The sequence below is a fragment of the Lissotriton helveticus genome, chromosome 10 (assembly GCF_964261635.1).
Source record: "Lissotriton helveticus chromosome 10, aLisHel1.1, whole genome shotgun sequence".
In the NCBI taxonomy this organism is placed as follows: domain Eukaryota; kingdom Metazoa; phylum Chordata; class Amphibia; order Caudata; family Salamandridae; genus Lissotriton; species Lissotriton helveticus.
The window spans coordinates 828,647,734-828,669,681 of NC_136071.1; the positions used below are offsets into that span (position 1 = coordinate 828,647,734).

At 45.1% G+C, this 21,948-nt stretch overlaps 1 protein-coding gene across 2 annotated transcripts in view; it reads left to right on the forward strand.

Moving 5' to 3' along the window:
- ARHGAP21 (Rho GTPase activating protein 21) overlaps positions 1-21,948 on the forward strand; it is a 545,637-nt gene that overhangs the window by 250,904 nt on the left and 272,785 nt on the right. For both annotated transcript variants that reach the window (XM_078663440.1, XM_078663441.1), the window contains one exon: positions 8,117-8,141. In XM_078663440.1, coding sequence (XP_078519566.1) covers positions 8,117-8,141 — 25 coding nt within the window. The remainder of the gene's footprint in view (positions 1-8,116; positions 8,142-21,948) is intronic.

Consider the following 21,948-nt stretch of genomic DNA (forward strand, 5'->3'; position numbering starts at 1 on the left):
GTTTCCTGGAACTATCTGTGGAGGGTGATGGCCTGGTCTGGGATTGGCCAGGGGTTTATTAAAGCAATTCAGGCCTTGTATACGGGACCCACGGCAAGGATCAGGATTAATAAAGGATATACGGAAATGGTAAGGATAGGGCTGCCCCGCTTCGTCCCTATTATTTGCTTTATATTTAGACCCTATTTTACGGAGGTTTGCAGGCAATAATAATATCGCTCCAGTTAAGCTGCACACTAGGGAATACAAAGTGTTTGCCTATGCAGACGACGTGGCAATCATTACACCAGACCCAGGGAGGGCTATCATGGAAATTGAGCAGGAGGCAATGATATTCGGTAGGATTTCGGGGTATTCAATAAAAAAGGGGAAGACACAGATTGTACAGAATAATAGCACAGTATATCAGGACAATAGGATAGTATCAGAGGCAACTTATTTAGGGATTAAAATTACTACGGATTTGGATAAGTTGGTTGAATTAAATATGGATGCCTTAATAACAAAAGTGAAGAAAAATACCGAAAGAATACACAATTTGCACTTGACTTTAATGGGCAGAATAAATGCTATAAAGATGATTACCTTCCCCAAATTTCTCTATATTTTTAGGGCCATCCCGCTTTTCTTTGAACACACTTGGTTTACCAAATTGGAATTAATCCTCAACAGACTTATCTGGGCGCATGGGAAAATGAGGAGAGCGTATCGACACATCACACTACCGAGAGGGAAAGTGGGCTGGGGCGCTCCAGATTTTAGACTGTATTACTGGGCAGCAGCCCTGCAGTACTTCCAGGGAATGATAGGGGGAGGGGGTCAAGATCAAGGGGGCACTGGAATTAATTTCACAAATGTATATACTGCACTGATGGGGGGGGGGGGGTACGAAGAATGCCTTTTTAAACACAGTTGATTTCAGTTATTTTAAGCATACGAGGTTCAAGACTTTGAAAGCAGCCTACAAGGTGTGGACAGCAGTGTCCAAAAAACTAGGATTGGGGAGATACAACAGGTACACCCGGCTGTATACAAATCTCTCACTACCGGGGGATATATTCAGGGATCCAGTTATGAGAGAATGGGAGGAAAAGGGCATTAGGAAAATAGGTGATCTCTGCGATCAGGGAGGCATTCTTCTGTTTCAGGAGTTACAAACAAAGTATACATTAGACGGAAGGAGTTTCTTTAAGTATTTGCAGCTGAGAAGCTACTTCATGAACAAGCAGGGAGGTACACTGGGGTTTGGGCAGTGCAAAATATTGGAGTATGTACAGAGTGGTTATGTTATGTTAAATTTAATTTATACAGCGCACGTACGCCCGTGGGCTTCATGGCGCTATCGAAACTTTTGGGAACTACAACACAACAGCACAACAACATGAGAGTCCGAAAACTAATCTAAGGATATGCCTGTCTGAAAAGCCAGGTCTTAAAGGCGTGTCTAAAATTGAGGAGACTATCGCTTTGTCTCAAGGAGGAAGGCAGAGAGTTCCACAAAGAGGCGGCCAAGAACTGAAACGAGCTACCACCTTGACGCTTCCTCCTAACTAAGGGGATAGTTAACAGATCTTTGTGAGCAGATCTAAGATTGCGTGAAGGGGTATATTTAGACACCAGGTTGATCATAAATTTGGGGCCTTTCCCTTGTAAAGCCTTGAATATAATGCAACCGGTTTTAAATATAGCTCTCTGACCTATTGGTAACCAGTGAAGGTTGACTAGTCCTGACCTGATAGATTGCCATTTGGGTAAATTATAGATAAGCCTAGCTGCCTGATTTTGGACATACTGTAATCTTTTCAGTTGCCCAGCTGGGAGTCCTAGGTACAGGCTGTTAGAATAATCTAGGCGGGACAAGACTAGGGCAATGACTGCTTGAATGAGGGCAGAGTGGGTCAACAAATGAGAAATTTTCTTAATCTTCCGCAGTTGGAAAAAACTAGAGGATACAACGTTCCAATCTGGGCTTTAAGAGATAAATCGTTGCTAAGAGTAACCCCTAGACTCTTGACAGTGTTAGATTTAGTCGGAGGGGCACCCAGGTCAGGAGGCCAAAAGTGAGGCCCCCAGCTAATTTCACTTTTCCCAGGCAGGACCAACTCTGTCTTGCCTGGGTTAAGTTTCAAGTAGTTTAGATTCATCCATCTCTGGATGTGGCACATGACCTGTTGAAATTCCGACGCGGCATCAAGGGAATTCAGAGGAAACACCAGTTGCAGGTCGTCTGCGTAATTAAAAATAGTGACCTTATAATTTTTCAAAGAGTAAAGTAAGGGGCGCAGATACAAATTAAATAGAAGTGGAGACAGAGACGATGCCTGAGGCACTCCGCAGGTGGACTTTCTCTTGGGGGCTGTGAATGTTCCCAATCTCACAGCTTGAGTGCGGCTGGAGATGAAGGACTTCAGCCAGCACAAGGCAGGCCCCCTGAGGCCGGCTTGTTCGACACGGTTGACCAAGATGGCATAGTCAACCGTGTCGAACGCGGCCGACAAATCCAGAAGTACCAGTGCCTGGTGGACGTCCCTGTCTGCGTTGCAACGCAAGGTGTTCTGAACTGCCAAAATCACTGTCTCTGTAGAATGACAGGGACGAAACCCTGCCTGATTGGGTTCAAGATATTCTGTACTTTCGATAAAGTTGGATAAACAGTTGGAAACATGTGCTTCTAGGATTTTCGACAAAAAAGGCAACAAGGAGATCGGCCTGTAACTTGAGGGATCATGAAGATCCAGGCCAGGTTTCTTGATCAAAGGGATCAGCAGTGCTTGCTTAAAACTATCAGGTACCATGCCTTGTTCAAGAGATTTATTTAAGAGCGGGAGAATGCTTTGGGGGATAGCCTGTGCTATCTCCTTAATTATGTAAGGTGGACAAATGTCATCTGGTGATCCTGACTTAACACGTGCCATCAGTTCAGATAGTGTTTTGGAGTCGATGGGGGGAAATACATAAAACGTAGAGGGATTGTAAAAAGCGTCGGCCAGAGGTAGTGGGGTGGGGAAACTAGTGATACTCTGTTTGATGGTCACGATTTTCTCAAAAAAGAACTCGTTCAAGGAATCACAAAGTTTTTGCGTGGGTGCTAATGACTGGGCGGTTCGATTGTCATCACAGAGCTCATTCACGATGTTAAAAATATCTTTGGACCTATTCGTAGAGTTAAACATTTTTGCAGAGAAGTAGTTGGTCTTATGTTGATGCAAGGTTTTTTGATAGTTTCCTTGCCGAACAATATATTTCTCTATCTTGTGACGAGTAATTTGCTCTCCACTTCCTTTCCTTTTGTCTAATCCCCAATTTAAGTAATTTTAATTCAGGGGAAAACCATTTGTGGGCGTCATTCCCTCGTAGATTTGGAAGGCTCACCACGGGGGCATGAAGGTCGGCTGCTTGAAGTAGCCAGTTTGAGAGCACCCCTTCGCTAGATTCTGCGTCCTCGCCCAAGGAAGGAAGGGTAGTGGTCAGGGTCTTTAAAAAACCAGGAAGGTCCAAGGACTTCCATTTACGAAACTCTTTGGCCACTGGTGGCCTGGTTTTGGTCATCCCTCCCATTCGGAGTGAAAAATGGATAAAATAGTGGTCTGACCAGATGCAGGGGGAAATAGAAAGTGTGGGAATAGGTAAATTATGTGCCCAAATTTGATCAAGGCTGTGACCTTTCTGGTGGGTGGGGAGATGAATGTGCTGGGTCAGATTCAGATCCTCCAGTAGGTCCTTAAGCTCAGCAGCCTGGGGGTCTTCTCCCACATTATCGAACCAAAAGTTTAGGTCTCCTATTAGAATAGTTTTAGAGTAGTTGACGACATACGAAGCCAACTGTTCTATTAGGAGTGAGGAGAAGTTAGCCATGTGTTGGGGTGGGCGGTAAATTAGTACTAATATCAGAGCCCCGCTCTCGGAGTCCAATTTAATAACTAAATTCTCAGTACCTGGGAGAACTAGAGGGGACAGTTCTCGGAACTGGTAGGTCTTAAGGATGATGGCCGCCACTCCGCCCCCTGTTTTCCCAGGGGTACGGTTAGCTGTGAGAATGTAATACTCCGAAGGGAGTGAGGCAAGGATATCTGGTAAAGAGTTGGGGGTAATCCAGGTTTCAGTCAGTAAAAGGATATCCGGCTTCTCCTGGGTCAGTAGGAGAAAGATATCCACTTGGTTTTTAATCAGTGACCTAGTATTTAAGTAAATACAACGCAGGTCGTGCGTTGCATTATGAAAAGGGCCACAATCCGAACGTATGGGAGTATTATGTTTGGGATGAGCAATCAATGGAAGAGGTTTAAAAATGCCCAAAAATTGAATGTGTTTTAGCGTGACTGATGGTAAAGGCAGTGGATGGCCCAGTGGAGGTTTAAGAGTCATTAAGTCCAGGGCGGAGTATTTAATAAGTTGGCCAGGGGGACAGGCCCCAGGTCCCGGGCGTGCGCGGACGGGCGCAGACGGGCTTACCTCTGGCGCACCTCCGGCGCGCCATCGTCGCGCCCGCTGCGCTCGTCCGCTGCGCTTCCCTAGACACATTCAGCTTTATGCGGGAGAGCCTGGGCGACTGGACCGCTAACTCCGGTCCTTCAGCCCTTCACGCTCCTCTCAATATGGCGCCCAAACTCCACCGGACCGGCACGAAGAGCCGCGGTAGGAGACAAGCCCTCCACGCAACGGCAGAGGAGCCGCGATGGACCGGGGCAAAGGGAGCCAAAAAACAGTGAGAAACAAACTGCTTTGTATTTAAAATTACGGGCTAGCGCCTGCACTTAACTCTGCATGACGCCGCTAACACAGTGAAAATAGGCTGCCAACTAAGTGAATAAACAATTAAAATGTCGGCCTTAGAAGAAATAGCCTGCAATGTAAAAATAGATTAAACAAATGACTGCAGATGTCACTCCTGTGCGTGCTGCCTTTCCCAGTGGAGTCAGGCTACTGTCACTCACCCGGGATGGGATGTATGACGTTACAACGCATACTTTTACCACGCCTACCATTACCACGCATTTTTTACAACGCAGGATCCATTACAACGCATACCATTACCACGCATGTATTTACAACGCATATACCTTTACAACGCATACAATTACAACGTAAGTATTGGTAAGTATATAATATTTTTTTAATATTTATTTTAATTAAAATTAATATAATGTAATTTAATTTAATTTAATTTAATTAATTTAATTTAATGTAATGTAATGTAATGTAATTTAATTTAATTAATTTAATTTAATCAATTTATTTTATTGTATTTTAAATGTAATTATATTTAATTTTTACCCTGTACCCTTTTACCCAAAAACCCCAAACTGACCCTGAACCCAAAAAATACCCCTTTTACCCAAAAACCCAAAACTGACCCTGAACCCTAAAAATACCCCTTTACCCAAAAACCCAAAACTGACCCTGAACCCTAAAAATACCCCTTTACCCAAAAACCCAAAACTGACCCTGAACCCTAAAAATACCCCTTTACCCAAAAACTGAAAACTGACCCTGAACCCTAAAAATACCCCTTTACCCAAAAACTGAAAACTGACCCTGAACCCTAAAAATACCCCTTTACCCAAAAACTGAAAACTGACCCTAAACCCTAAAAATACCCCTTTACCCAAAAACTGAAAACTGACCCTGAACCCTAAAAATACCCCTTTACCCAAAAACTGAAAACTGACCCTGAACCCTAAAAATACCCCTTTACCCAAAACTGAAAACTGACCCTGAACCCTAAAAATACCCCTTTACCCAAAAACTGAAAACTGACCCTAAACCCTAAAAATACCCCTTTACCCAAAAACTGAAAACTGACCCTAAACCCTAAAAATACCCCTTTACCCAAAAACTGAAAACTGACCCTGAACCCTAAAAATACCCCTTTACCCAAAAACCCAAAACTGACCCTGAAGAACCCTAAAAATACCCCTTTACCCAAAAACCCAAAACTGACCCTGAACCCTAAAAATACCCCTTTACCAAAAAAACCAAATAATATTTTTAATAAAATAATATACTTACCAATACTTACGTTGTAATGGTATGCGTTGTAAAAGTACCTGCGTTGTAAATACATGCGTGGTAATGGTATGCGTTGTAATGGATCCTGCGTTGTAAAAAATGCGTGGTAATGGTAGGTCGTGGTAAAAGTTGCGTTGTAAAGGTTGTATACCCCGGTATGGCCAGCACTGCACGATCCGGCAGCTGTATGCAGAACTGTATACATTGAAAGAAGATGACAGGGGAAAGTACGCCGCAAAATGGGGGGAGAAAATAGGCTCATCGCAAGAGAACTTCCAGGATTCAATAGACTTAGGCTGCACGGTGTTATGCTCAGCCACTCTTCAGGCACAACACTGCAAAACGCTGTTTTCACTTTATTATACCCCTGCTAGAATAGCACAATGGGGGGGCACCTCGGGAACAACCTGCCCGCCGCGCTGCGACCCAGCTAATGCGGATATAGTCCATATGTTTGCGGAATGTCCACAACTGTACTCATTAATAGCGGCAATAAAGTCATTTGTAGGAGGCACACTAGGGATTCCAGTAGTAATGTCTCCAAATCTGATACTGCTTGGGCTGACGATGGAGGGAGAGGGACATCACATAGAGTTCATGTTTGTCGCCATGGCAGTATTACGGATCTGCATAGCTAAAGCCTGGTTGGATAGAGCTCCGCTAACCTTTCAAATCTGGCTAGCTAGGTTACTCTCCACCTATAATCTGGAATGTGCAATATATGGTAGGAAGGGGCGGAGAGCAAGAACATAGAATTCTGGAAAACCAGAATGGGGAGGGCAGTAAACTTAAGATAGGGACGTATCAGGGATAGATCTTTTTTTTTGTTTTTTTTTATTTACTTACCCCGCGATGTCGGATTTTCAAGTTATAATATGATATGTATGTCAGTTGTAAACAAATGTGCTGTAACATTTGCGGATTAATGTTGGTAAATATAAAAACTTTTAATAAAAAAAAAAAAAACCAAGTGGCATTTCCACCCAGCTCCCTTTCTTCAGAAGACAATGTCTGCAATTTTGCTACAAAGATTGGTCTCCAGTGTGCCAGTCCAGTTGAATACTTGGATGCAGTTAGTGTTTGCAACTCCCAGAACATACCAGATTGCCAAATGAAACCAAATGCTGGAAAGGTGATACAAAAGTGTTATTTAATGTTGCAATGTAGGTCTGTAATTAAGAGGGAAAAATGCATGTAGCATTCAGGGATCATTGATATTGTGCCCTATTCACAAAGGGCAGGTATATAACCACATTCAGCCCTTTTGCAGGAATTCAAAAAGGGATTCACGGCAGACGTAGGACAATTTATGAGTGTGTTGTTCTCTACACCTGTACATCTCAGTAAACAGGTGGGAAAACGGGCCGCCCAAGGCGTGGTTAGCCTTGTAAATTTGTGAACACTCACAAACATAGGTGTTAGTCTGCATTCATAAATGTCCCTCATTTCACCGTCCACGTTCAAAATAGTAGGATTTTAATTCCAGCCAAAAGCTGGTGAAAATTCTTTTCCAGGGTGTGAAAGGGAATGGTACGCCACCAGAATCAATGGGCATGTAGGCGAAAGGGTTTTGCACAGGGAAAAATATTTTCTTTTGGAGAAAAAACGAATAGTGTGCTTTTACACAGTGGATCCTGTGCACTCTGTGTGGCGATCTCATTAAGGAGAACTTCACATAGCATTAGTAGGAGTCACTTAGGAATGTCACATGACCATCCCAGAAGAAAGCCTGGAAACCTGCAGCTCGTGTAGTTTTACAGACTTGCTACTGTGAACGTTTGTAAATTCCATAAAGTCTTAATATTACATCCAGGCGGTGATGCCCGCCTTAATTTTCTGAATTTTTGGGGAGAATCGGACCCAGAGTGGTTGTTAATATGTGTAACTTTAAATGTGCGCCATTCCACCTTTAAATTCGTTTTTTCTGAATTCTTTTGATGTTTTTCTGAAACGATTTACTTGCGAAATTCAATTGTTTGCTCCACTGCACCACGTTGAATTATTTGTTTTTATCTTAAATGCTTTTGGATTAATTCATTTAAGGCTACATTAAAAGGTATAAAAAAATTATCCAGAGTATATTCATTGCGTTTCCTTTGCTTTGCAGGATGAAGAGAACGGGAATAAAGCAGGTAAGTTATACATTTCTAAAAACTTTAAGTTTGCTAAATTATTTGTATCTGTAATTTTCTTACTACATTTTAAACGAAAAAACTAGTTGCATCAGTGGTAAGTATGTTTTGGGGATGCCATTTCGAGAAATTAGAATTCCACTGAGTATGAACTTTACAGTTTAGCGTAAACTGCATCAGATTGCTGCCTTACTGTTGTCCTGCACCTCAATGAAGTAAAGTAGCAGGAGACAAAAGCACCCACAGTTCTGCTGATCCGTTGAACGGCCCACTGTTATTTAAGCGAACAAATGTCACTGACCACTCCCCTTCATGTATCCGTTTTCGTTAGTTGCCATGGCAATGTTCAAGAGCAGTCACAATATCTACCTGCCTGATAAATTGTATCCATATAGAGTGTAATGCTAAGCTTATAGAGGATATTGACGTGTTTGCGGAATAAATGTTGCAGCACTTGTCAACAACACTCTCATGCTTTTAATAGCATAGTATGCCTCCATGCATTATTAACATTGTCTATACTTTTGATTGATTCTCGTTCGGTTGCTCACACCTATAAAGCTAGCCTGTGGTTCTGTTCACATTAATATTGTTTCAAGAGTCTACATTTTCCAACTACCCATATTTTTCGGAACTAAATGAATGTTTGTTGTATTATTGGACTTCTTACTTTGTTCTGGAGGGCTGACTTTCCTTCGTGGGAGGTAACTGTTCTCATTCAAATTATGGTAATATGAATGATAATCTTTCCGGATCTCCACCTTACGGTTGCTGGCTGATTTGCATACCATGGTGTTAAGCAGATGTTGAAAAGAGTATCAATACTTTAATTGAAGTTGCAATTTGTTTTATTCATTCTTCATCATGTTAGCTATATCCAAATGTGTGGTAGTGCCAATGTCTTGTGTGCTTCTCGTCACTAGGAAGATGTTATAAAGTGAATTGTAGTCATCATTGGAAAGTAGAGGTGGTTGTGTTGTACAAATTCATTTTCATTTTGAAATAAATTATTTGCATGCTTATTTATCTCTCATCAGATCCATCCACATCTTTGCCACCTAATATTACCTGCTCTTTATTGATAAATATTCATGTCACTTGGCATATTTGTACAGTACCCGCCACCGAAACCTACGATATTGTGAAAATGTCCAAATGCTGCAGTTTGTAAAAGAAAATGGGAAAACTACATTTTGATGTAACCAAAACATAGTAAAATGTAGGTTCTTGCCATGATTTTTAGGGGAAATATAATTTAGCTAGATGTCCATTCCTTCTTTATGTGGACAGTCTGATATTACATTTCCCAAGCCTGAAACATGTTTTTTCCCCCACTATAAACATTTTATTTTTGGGGATACATGCACAGCAGGCATCTGTTCATATCTACGTCTTGCGTTTCTGTTGACTTCCTTAGGTCCTTCTATCTTAGCAGGTTTTTTGTCAACTTTGTGTGTTTCATTCCTACTAGGCTCTTTCTAGTACCAGTTGCTTACTGGTCCATGGCAGAGCTAGATGTGGTTTACACAAATGTAATTTATGTTTCAGAGATCCCCTCTGGCATGCTTCGAGTGCCTCTTCTCAGATATTTTCCCGTTCAACTCTGATTCTGATGTACAGCATTCTCTGGTGACTGGTGGTAAGGTAGTTATTGTACGATTTCCAAGATTATTTTACAAAGCAGCAGCATAAATGAACATAAACTTTTTCACCGGACTGCGCTCCATTTGTTTTGGGTGGACAAGTCTTCTTGGTCAAGACCTCCTGATTGGTGCAATGCTTCGGTGTCTCTTTGGAATCATACTAGGGATTCTTTCAAGGTTCACTTGTTATGTGATAACGTTTCCCTGTGTTGTCCAGACAGCCAGATCTTTCTGGCCCATTATGAAGTTCTGACTTAACCTAAGCTAATTGGTGCATGTTCTGATGGTTTACATAGGCATCAAGAGACCATATTCCTCGTGACATATTTCATCAGCCTGCGAGTGAAAAGGTGCCAAGGTTTTGAAAGAACCAACTAAACTTTTCTGCTTACTCTGGGGTGTCTTAAATTGACAAACACTCAACAATATTGCCAAGGTGCCCCCTCAAACAAATTTGTTGAGTGTGCTTTAAAGTTGCTGTTGCTCAGTGGTATACTGAGCCCATCCAAAGGGATGCCCATAATAGGCTTTTAGAGGGGCCCACGAGTGTCACAGAAGAGCAATAAGCTGGTAATTCTTGCAAGTTACTATGTGGATCAAAGGAGCCAAGCAAAGCTGTGGTATTAACAACCATATGAATAAAGGGCTCAAGAAAGGAACATGACGGGCTATCAAGCCCTCCATTATGTCGCCTGCAAATTTTCTTTATTTAAATCCCATTCACCAATAGATGAGAGACATAGTCTCTTCATTGGCTACAAAGTCTTTGCCAGTGGCAGTTTCTGTGGAGGCTACAGTCTGGGTAGAAGGTCATGACGTGATTGGTATCACCCATGCTTGTGTGCTCTGAGATGACACACCTTTTTCAGGAAGAGTTTAAATGTCTGGAGGATGTTTGGTCCACTTTGTGAGGCTGTCTGCTACTTCTCTCTTGTCTCACCCTCCCAGACACAGTGGCCTCAGGGTATTTTGGGCGCAAAATATGAAGGCTTTCTGGGATTTAGGAATAAACTGCTCTGGCCCTTTGACAGTCTGCAGTATCTTATTTAGTTTCTGGCGTGGTTCTAGTCACAGCTTCCTCAGCCATCTACTCTGTACAATTTCGATTGTATCCTAGACCATTGGCCTAAACACATTTCGTTTTTTCTTCTTTTGCATTTGCCTACAGGGACTTGCTCTCCGATATTCTGACCTCTTTAGTTTTGAGATTCCAATTTCATTATTCTGGACATTGGTGTATCCCAGCAAAGCTGCCTATCAAACTGTCCTCAATATCGTATTGCTGCATTAAAGGTGGACCAGTTGGTAAATATTTTCCATACCTTCTTGGCTTCAGAGATGATGATGATCTACTTAAGTGTTCAGATTTTTCAATGCTCGGTTGGTATTGAATTCTGCTGCTGGCCACAGCTCATCTTCTGGCTTTGCCCCTGGATTAATGTCACAACTTCCTGATAAGTGAACTGGTCCTACTCTGTAACAATAAAACTTTTAGCTCGTTACTTGTTCCGAGCAATAACAGACAATATCCAGTTTGCCTAGTTTAACTAATTTATGGAGGGTGTACTGCTTCTCAGTGTAGGAAGTAACATCATACAGTACTGCATCTCCTCTAACCTTGGATTTAACCCTGACAAGGAGCATTGAATATGTTCTAATAACCCCAAGGACGAGCTTTGTCAGACATTTGATGGATTCTCTCTGTGGCATATGATACAATGGACCATATGATGCTGTCTCCAGGCCTGGCTGTTATAGGAAACCAGAGTGGTGCTCTGTAGTGGTCCAACATCTTAATTTCAGAAAGAACTATAGAGGTCAATCTTTGACTATACAAATTGTTCCCAATTGCCAATTATATAAGTATCCTCCTCAGTGTTGACTAAGATAAGGAACCACCTCATCTACTTTCAAATCTTCTCTCTCATCTATAGTGGATTAGATAGGTCACTATTTATTAAAATTAAACTTTGATAAATCTGAGGTATTAATCATAGGCAGTAGAACCCTAGTAACACACAGTTAGTTGCTTGACACCCTGGATCATTACTTTTCTGATCTTTGAGCAGTGCATGCAGGACGCAGGCTACATCACCACCGGGTTAAGAGCAACAAGCATGGTGGCACTTATTGGCTGTTTTTTTGTTACCTGATCGTGTAGCTCTCAGAGTAGTCTTGGTCAAGAGCACAACTAAAATACAGACTTATTCCTCTTGGGAATGGAGCTTTCTTCAGGGTGTGCCGTCCTTCTTATTTGCAATGTGAGGGGTTCAACAAATTGACATTTTTGCTTTTGAGACCAATATATGCTTTCATTAAGACTCCTTTTGTTGCGCTAATAAGGAAGCACGTCTTTCTTTCTTTGTTTGTCATGGACATCTTGAGGTCACTCACCGAAGACCATTGTAATCTCTTTATTTAAAGCTTATTTATATTGTGTTTCACCCATTGTGTTTGACAGTTCCTTCTGTCTTGTACCTGGTGGGTGGCTTACCACTTGGATACCCAAACTGGACTGTCTGTCCTTGATCAGAGTCGTCCTGTGGCATCCTTTGCACCAGTATCTGCTCTTGCCATTACACAAGTATCAGTAGACTTTTAGCATTTGTCATTTTCAGGTCCGGCTACAAACAAGTTTAGCTGTATGAAAAGCACCATATCGAAACGAAACAGCACTAAATGAAATGCACAGACACGGGCTTTGGGTCGGCCCCCTTCTGACATTGGATTGTGTGGGTGAGTCCGCTTCAGATGTTGCCTTGATGTGTCCATCATGTTATGGATCTGCCCACACTTTTCAAAGATGTTTACATTTTTGCTGCCGCTCTGGAAAAGGAGGTCTGGTCATGGCTCCCACATTATTTGCCCTGAAATCAGTGTGTCTAATTGTAAAGTTCTCCAGAGTCAGTGCATGCTGCCGCCTGCTTCCTGTCTGAAATGGCCTTTGCAGCCTCAGAGTGACGCTGACGAAGGCACACTTCAGTATAACCTTATGCTGCCTAGAACGCTTGACTAATTCAAATCTCCTGATCACCCCCCTGCTGGTGGGGCGTCCTTCCAAAGTGCGAGCGCCCATGCGTCTCCGCCAGTCAGCACATGTCCCATTCAGCGCGCCTGGGAAGTGTCTCTGATGCTTCTGCTTACGCACTTTTTCCTCATTTAGAGCAGTCAGTGGCCTGCTGGTATAGAGTAGCTAAGCTCAGTACCATTCCCTACATGACTTTGAGCGGCCATCAACATGTTGCAATGTCACCTAACATCCATGTAGGCCTATCTTTTGGTGTATATGCATTCTTTTGTTTGTTTACTCCCTTTTATTTTTTTGTGTAACATTTGGAAATCAAATACGTTTTCAAAAGGTTATCATGCTTGGAGTTTCTGAAAGTGATGCGAGCTGGCCACCTCTTTCGATAAAAAGGAAATAAGCCTTAAAGTAGGTCTAGAAATGCTAGTGTTTTCTCATCAGACTGCTGACAGAATGTAATCCTTAACTTCAACGTCACATTTTCTGACAGATGAGCTAAAGTGAAACTAAACCCAGGGACGAACATGAAATTCTTCTTTACCCGACACAGATTTGTAAAGCGCATGTTCACCCTAGGATTTCCTGGAGCGGAATAACCTATGTATACTATTACTCTACTTGGTGGTACTGATTTAATTGACCTAGGAAAGGTGAAGAGCTAATTCAAACTACCTGGATTTGAACTTCTGACTGTGGCATCACTATAATGGAGCCATAAGACCCAGTCACAGAAGGTCTTTACATTACAAAGCAATTTTTTTTTGCGAAGATTTTTCACTAGTTGGGTCTCGTCTACAGACCGCTTCAGCTGTCTTGCCAGCCTCATGTTTTCCAAAATCATATCAAACTGCAGATGAACATGCATAGAGGGGCTTTCAGTAAGCTCTCTTCATCTATGGGTCTTTTTGAGGGTCATTCACATTTTGCTTTTCCCACCACATCATTTCTGTCACATGGGGCTGTGGGATGGCCTACTACATCAATCGTCATGGTATTGTTCCAGGTTTAATGTGCATAGATGACTAAAAAGCAGTGGCCTAAAGTACCAATGGCGTGGTGCCTAGGTTGCTGGTGAATATTTTTATGTTCACAAAAAATCAATAATAAAGAGCATAGCAAGCTTGACAGTGCCGACTTATTGGCTTTGCCAGTGCTTGTTTTTTTGTTTTGTGTCTGGACAACTGCTTTTGCAAGCCACAGAAGGGGGGGCTTCGAATCTCAAAGAACTCATTAGACTGCATCCAGCCATCCGTCAACCCTACAGCAACTACTTGTTCAATGCAATATCTGATTTTTAAACTATTGTGCATGTTTTATGAGTCCTTCTTTAGCAAAAGGTGCAATGCATAGCTGAATTGAACTCCATCGCAGGCATATTTATCATCTATTCCTTATAGCATTGTTCCCATAAATGTATTTTTTTAAAGCGTACCTGGGGTGCCAAGTAACACACTTGGCATCAGAAAAGTGTTGTGTGTAGAAAGAGTGTAGAAAGAGTACTTCTCACCGTGGCTTCTCGAATTAGAAGTGTGATGATCAGTATGAGCAGTGGCATAGCTGTTAGTGGTGCAGCTGGTGTTCTGAAAGGAACATGTCCTTTCCTCACCTGCTGCTGTTGGTTACTACTTCTTCGCAGCTTTAAGCCCTTAGAAACTTTATTCTTAGAACCCTTATTCTTAAACTTTACTCTTTCTGATTTTTACTTTTAACCTCTAACACCATTGTCCCTTACCTTTGCACTTGTATCCCTTTATCACTGCCCCAACCAATTTTAAAAATAAAAAAGTATATACCATTACTTATGTATTTTTCATATTACTTACAACAAAATTGCGTAAAATGAGATGGTCTACGATGAAAGTGTAGTCCACGAGGAAATATTCATTGAAAAAAAAAAAAGGCATGACAACTGAATGAATGCAAACAAATGTTTTGTTCCCTATTAGGTCCTAGAGATGAGGAGGGACCTCCACGTGTTGCCTTGTGTAGTTTAGAAAAGTGAGGTGGATGTCCTAGAACATTTTGTATGAGAGTTAACAGATTTTTGAGTTGGAGTCTTGACAATGAATTTTGATTTGGGGTGTTGTGCGGTTAAACTTTTGTTTGCGTGCCTTAAGTGCGTAGACTTGGGGATGATGGGCAAACCCTTTGTTGACGAAAGCTGTTTGGTTCCGTGCACTAGCTGTGGTGTAACTGGGAATCTGTGACTAGATGTCCTGCATGCATAGATGTTTTGAGGCGTCTTGTAAATGTGCAGGCACATAGTAGTAGGGCCTCTTGTCCGAGGAGGTCGCCAGACTTGTGGGTCTTCCACTGTTGTGCAGTGCTAATCACAACCTAGTTGTTGTCTTGTTTCTTTGTCTGACATTAGGTGTGGGGAGCCTCATGTCTTGACCGTAGTATATTTTTTGGGACTGTTTGTTTCCTTGTGCATGGGTACTGGAAAGTTTAACAAGTGTTGTTGGATGAATGTGTTCAGTAGACATGTTGGTGTTTGTGAATGACTGTTACTTGAGTTTAAATGAAAGGGAAATGGCTGTTCTTTGTTTTGTTGTTTTTATGTCTGATCTGGTGCCTAGAATACCGAGAGTGAATGGTGTAATAACATGTTGGTATATGGCATGAAGTGAACTCTAGTAAATATTGACAGTTAAGAGGGAGGATGGACCTACCCACTGGTGCTGCAGCCTAAGATGAAATAAAGAACATGCCCCCTATCAGAGTTACTCCAGACAATTATATGAAGACCCTACGCTCTGAAGTTTGACGTTTCTACAATTTGTTTCTATGAAAAATGTACATTAATGGGTCAGCGTGGTATTTGTTCTGCTAGTTAAAAAAAAGTTTCCATCTTGATCCTAAGGTGATGCTGCAGGACAAGCTTGCAGTGGCAGATCATATCAAGGAGTAAATGCCATAGAGAGCCAGACTGAAACTGTAATCCCTCCTGTCGGAGTTTTGACACAGATACTGCACCGTGCCTCTTTTGACTCCACAATGGGTGAACTGTAGGTATCTCGGAAACTAGTTGACAATTTTGAGTGGCAATAAGGTTTCGAACTGGTGATGTAGATAGTGTCCCAAGAGAATTGTCTAATGATAGGTGTACCCCATAGTGAATTACTTAAGCATGAAAGCACAGGTGCACCACAACATATGGTTCAATAAAGACCGATATAAAGTCCAAATTCCAATAAGTCTCGAGAGTAGAGGTTCCTCAGTTAGATCTCTTTTTTCATCAGATAAACAAAGCACAGTACAGCCGCCGCGTTTCATCCCAGAGCCGTTTAGGACATCTTTGCCAATTAAATACTCTAAGAATAACGTTTTTAATTCTGCCTCGCCACTTCCTTGTTTCCGGGCCGTTGTAGGTTATTGTAGAGAATTCTGGCTTCCGACCATCTGTACTTTTTAAAATAAATTTGCTGCAGCTGATCTGAGGCTGTTTTTGAGTCTTTGGAGAAGCTGATCCTGCCCGTGCCTGATCATGCTGTGAGATCATTGTGATGTCCCTGAAGAACTGCTCATTGCTTATGCAAAGCTACGGTGGTCATTCTGCACAGTAGATGTTTGACTACATTTTGCAGTAGAATAGCCAGGTGATGCTTGCAGTAGCTCAGTGGTCAGTTAAAGAACGGGTTTCCTTAAACTGCGTGTGGTTCAGAACTAGCCTACGAGGGCTCCTGCACCTCCTGTAAGGAGATTGCTCACTTGGGATATATAAAGCAGTTGCAAGTAGCCCTCAGGCCGGCTGAAAGAAAGTGGTCAGATGATCATTTTCTCTTTGGAATCGGATGGCTGGCCAATCTAGCCTGCATTGTCTCGTCTATTTGCGGTAATTGACTGGTCTATACCTAAACTTTTTTTCTATAAAGTGTAAAGCAATTCAGTGATAACAATGCACCTTGGGATCCAATCCATCTCTGCTCTCTGTCCCCTTGGAGCTTGTCCCTGTGGTGCCACTGTTCCCTCAATGTGCTTCTTTTAACTGTTAAGTAGAGTAAAAAATACTTTTCCTTGCCCTAGTCTTTGGATTCCCACATAAGCTGCTCTGCCAGATTCCTTTGTCCTATTAGTAATCACATTTACCCCTGGCTCACTACCAGTTGGCTTTGGGAATGTTTCATAAGAAAAGGCCATCAAGGGGTAGAACTCCTCCGTTTTTGTTTGATCTGTATATATGTGAGTGCTTCCAGTATTGGTTAGCTCTAGGTTTTTTCTTAATATCAAGATATTCACATCATGAAAAATGTAGGATACTTTTGTTGTCTTGCTTCTTAGATGTAATAGATTTATTTTTGTAAAAACAATTTTTATTGGCAGTCAAGGTCGAAAATAGTTCAGTGCAAAGGATAAAACAATGCAGTAATAACCGACATTTTAGGATAACAATGCATTTCTGACAAGATGCCTTTTATATATAACAATCCCCCAAACCGTTCCCTCCCTGTGTCCCACCCCCCCTAGTCAGTGTGCCGTTGTCCTCTCTCTCAAGCAGCTGAGAACCAACAGTGAGTTACCTCCCTGATAAGAACAATTGTAAAAGGTAAGTAGTGCATATCAATGGGGGATCCGATCTCTCAGAACCTCTATCGTTACTTGTTGCGATTGTGTGCCTCGCTGGAAGTGGGGTACCCCTTAAAATAATATCCCTACGGTGTCGCTACTCCCTCATCCTCACTCAGTTCGCTCTCAGGCAACTGGAGCGCAATCACTAGGGCCTCCCACGCTCTAGCCACCTCTAAGGCCTTGTCATTATCTAGGCGCCTGGCCTGTTGCAGCCGCAACGCGCTCTCCGCTTTCGCCGACCGCACCAGAGTGGTCCTCCAACGCAAGTAGCTGGGTCCCTGGCTAGATTTCCACTGCATGGTGATCTCTCGTTTGGCTAGTATCAAGCCCAAGTCGTAAAACTTACTGGTAACGCGAGTACGGGGGGTGTGAGGGAACCATAACGATAAGCAAGCGCCTACATCCGCGTCAATCTGCCGGTCCGTGACAGCATTCAGGCAGGCCATCACCGCTTCCCAGTAACCAGTTAGCTCACCACAGGACCAAAACATGTGTGCGAAGTCCGCTTCCGCTGTCCCGCATCTAGGACAGAGCGAAGATGCACCTTCAAAATATTGCGAGATCTTAACTGGCGTTAGGTATGCTCGGTGTAGGGTGAAAAACTGGATCAACTGGAACCTGGCATTCCTAGTGCCTTTCCACGCCCGCCGCAATAGCTGCGGCCACGTCGACTCGGGGATCGGTCGCCCGATATCACCTTCCCACTTGGCTCTCAGCCCATCCAGGGGCTGCAGGGTTTCAGTCGACAGCCTTCGGTAAAGGCAGGTGACTGCCTCGTAAGTGCCAGCAGCCATGACCACATATTGACAGCACTCTGACGTCGGTGGCTCGGTGAGCCCTCTCTTCCAGTGTTTTCGAATACCGGCCACCAGCGAGGCGTGCAGCAGATAGTCACCTCTTGGGAGGTTGTAAGCGTCTCGCAGCTCTTGGAACGTGAGCAGCGATCCCTCTTTGTAAAGATCACCGAGCATGTGCAAGCCAAGCTTCTCCCAGGTCGCCAGCGCAGACCAGTCGCCTCCGTGCGGAAAGGCAGTGCACATCCCTAGCGGGATCTCAGGGGCATATGGGCGAGTGGTGCCGGAGCGCCTATGGCAACGAAGCCAACAGCTACGAATCGTACGTTTCGCCAGTGTGAGCTGGGTAAGGTCCAATTTCTGGTCTAGGATTATGAAGACGATGACATGTCTTGGAAATAGTCTGCCCACTACCCCCTATGGACCCCGGAATTCTAAAGCCACTGCCTGGGTAAGCCACTGCAGCTGCGCCGCCAAGTAATACCACTCGAAATCCTGGACCGCAAGTCCCCCGTCTGCCCTGGGGCGCATCAACGTGGCCAGCGCTACGCGCAGTCTACCCGACCCCCAGATGAACCCGGAGATTAGGAAGCGGAGTCTGGTAAAGACCGACGCCGGGATCCAGATCGGCAGAGTGCGAAACAGATATAATAAACGGGGAAGTGCTACCATTTTCAGTAACGCCACTCGTCCCGCGACCAACAGCGGCAGCGTCCGCCAGAATCCCATGCAGCTTCGCAGACTCCGGATCGCTCTGTCGATGTTACCCTCTAGGAGGTCCAACGATGAATGATAGATGTGCGTACCTAGATAAGGGAGGCAATGGTATTCCCATCGCAGTTCACCCTCCGGTTGGGAGTCATCCGTCCCTAGTGCCAACGGGAAGAGGCAAGATTTCCCCCAGTTGACTCTCAGTCCTGAAAGGTGGCCAAAATCCGAGAGCAAGCGCTCGGCCCCATGCAGGGAATCGTCAGTATCGGCTAAAAACAGTAAACAGTCGTCTGCATAGAGAGAGATGTAATGGGTGTCGCCTCTCAGTGGAAGGCCTTCATACGCTCGGCCCATACGGGCGTGAGCGGCCAGGGGCTCTATAGCGAGCGCGAATAGTAGGGGGGACAAGGAGCATCCCTGTCGAGTCCCCCGTCCTACCCTGTATGGGGCAGAAATGGTGGCCCCTGTCTTGACTCGGGCAGTGGCCGCGGCATAAAGCAAGGCGGTCCACTTCACAAATCGTTCGCCCAGTCCGAAGGCCTCCAGTACTCGGAGCAGCTATGGCCACTCAACGCTGTCAAATGATTTCTCGATGTCAATCAATCGAAAGGACAGCGGCACCCGGTGGGCCAGCAGCATTTCCCCCCATGACCCGAAGCAGCCGACGCACACAGGTTGCGGTGGTGCGCTGGGGAATAAAGCCCGCCTGGTCTGAGTGCACCAAAGCGCGCATGTGGGCCAGAAGCTGCGTCGCGAGAACCTTGCTCAGAATCTTATAGTCCGTTGTGAGCATGGATAGTGGGCGGTAGGCCGAACGGGAGCCAGCATCGCCGCCACGCTTCAGTAAGGGTATCACCAAGGCCTCGCGAGTAGTCGCAGGTAGGACCCCGGTGTCCCAGGCCTCCCGGTAAACCGCCTGTAAACGCGGTTTCAGTACATCCGCGTAGGCTGCGTAAAATTCAATCGGTAGTCCATCTGTGCCAGGGGTCTTGCGGCGAGCCATGTGTTTAATGGCCACTCGGATCTCTCCTTCAGAGATATCCCCGCCCAAGCGGTCCGCGTGTTCCGGGTCGAGCTGGGGAAGCCGCGCCGCTAATAGGAACTCATCTAGCTCCACAGGCGCACGTGGCATCTCGCTCCTATAAAGGTGCGCATAATATGTCAAGAATTGATCGTTGATCTCCGATTGAGTATAAACCATGTGTCCCTCTGGGGTGGCCAGAGCTACAATCGGAGTGCCTCGGGTCCCAGGATTGGCCAACCATGCCAGCAGCGAGCCCACCTTGTCTCGTTCAGCATGAGCTCTAACCAGAAACTCCTTATAGTCAAAGCAGCGCAGCTTCTCCATTGCTGCCGCCACTTCCTCCCGCGCGGCCGAAACCGCTCCGTGAGCCTCAGGAGTCACGTGATTACGTTGTTCCTCCTCGCGTAAGCGATCCTCGCTTCGCGCAACATCCTACAGGAGGGTCTTACGGACTCCCGCGGTAGCCGAATTACAAATGCCCCAAACTACTGCCTTAAAGGCGTCCCACTCTAGCGCCCTACTTGAAGCTGTGCCCACATTAGCATCGAAATAGCCTTCCACCCCAATGCATACATCAGCCTTAAATGCCGCATCCTCCAACGCCAACGGGTTTAACAGCCACGTCGGGAAGGCTTGGCGTTGCCGCGTCCATTGGACCACTACCAAGCAAGGGTTATCGTTGGATATCGTTTTAGCCAGGTATTCGCTGTGGCGGACTAAGCACTGAGCATCCGGCGAGCAGAGAATGCTGTCAAGGCGAACATGCAGAGCGTGTGGGGGGGAATAAAAGGAAAAATCCCTCTCTGTAGGGTGTTGAGTTCGCCATGCATCAACCAGGCCCCAGCTACTTTGCCACTCTCCCCTACTCTTCGCTAGCCTGTGAGCTGCCGCCTTGCGCCAGTGGTGGGTGAGATCTATCTAATTCCACATCCAATACAGAGTTAAAATCCCCCCCCAGTAGGACCGTATTGGCCAGGACTGTCGCCAGTTTCCCGGACAATCGCGCAAAAAAGGCAGGCTGTTCCACATTTGGGGCGTAGACGCTGCAGAGCGTCACGTCCCTCCCATCTAGGCGGCCCTGTACAGCCACAAACCTCCCCATAGGATCGATCACTGTCATCAAGGGTTGGAAGGGAACCCCCGCCCGCACCCAAATCAAAACTCCCCTTGCAAAGGCTGAGTATACTGTGTAAAACAGCTGTCCCCGCCACCTGCGCTGCAGAGCCCGCCCCTCTGCTTGGTCAATATGGGTTTCCTGCAGGAAGGCCACCTGAATCCCCCTACGAACAAGATAGGCATGCACCTTGTGACGTTTCAGCATGGAATTCAGTCCCGCACATTCCAGGTCACACACTTCAGCTCAGGTAAGGTCCCCATTCACAATAGCAAGTACAGTTCTGAATAAAGAAAAAATCCTAGGCACACTGACAACACCTCAAAACCAGAACCCTAAGACCACCCAACAGTCCCGTGTCCCCCCCATCCCCAGAATAGGCCCCAAACAGCAGAAACCCATCCAAAAGTCAGAATCCCAAGAAAAACAGTCTCTGGTAACTACCAGAGTCCCACAAGAGGTGTGAGATAGGGGGGGGTGGCCTGTCGCTATTTCCAACAGACCGCGATCTACATACGCCTCCCGACCGGCCCTCCCCAGTGTGCCCTAGGTGCCCCACATCCCCACCCCGTCGGCGGAAGGAGCCACAAAGGGCGTAAGGCAGCCGCCCAGCAACAGTTCCCTGCCCACCCAGGCTACATGTCTCTGCCCCAAACACAAATCAGGAACACAGCAGCATATACAATACCACTTCGGGGGGGGGGCATTAGGATCATTCGTCTAGTAAGTCATCTGCAGTTCCAGGTGTGACATGGGGCGGCCCGGGGCCACCAGCACCCGACTCCTCCGATGCCGCCTCCTCAGAGCCCCCACGGGAGCCCGACTCCAACGCTGACGTCGATCCCACTGTCTTGGAAATGGTAGAGACCGCCCGGAGGGCCTCCTTGCGTTCCAGCTCAGTCTGTGAGACGGAGGGTGTCCGAGCAT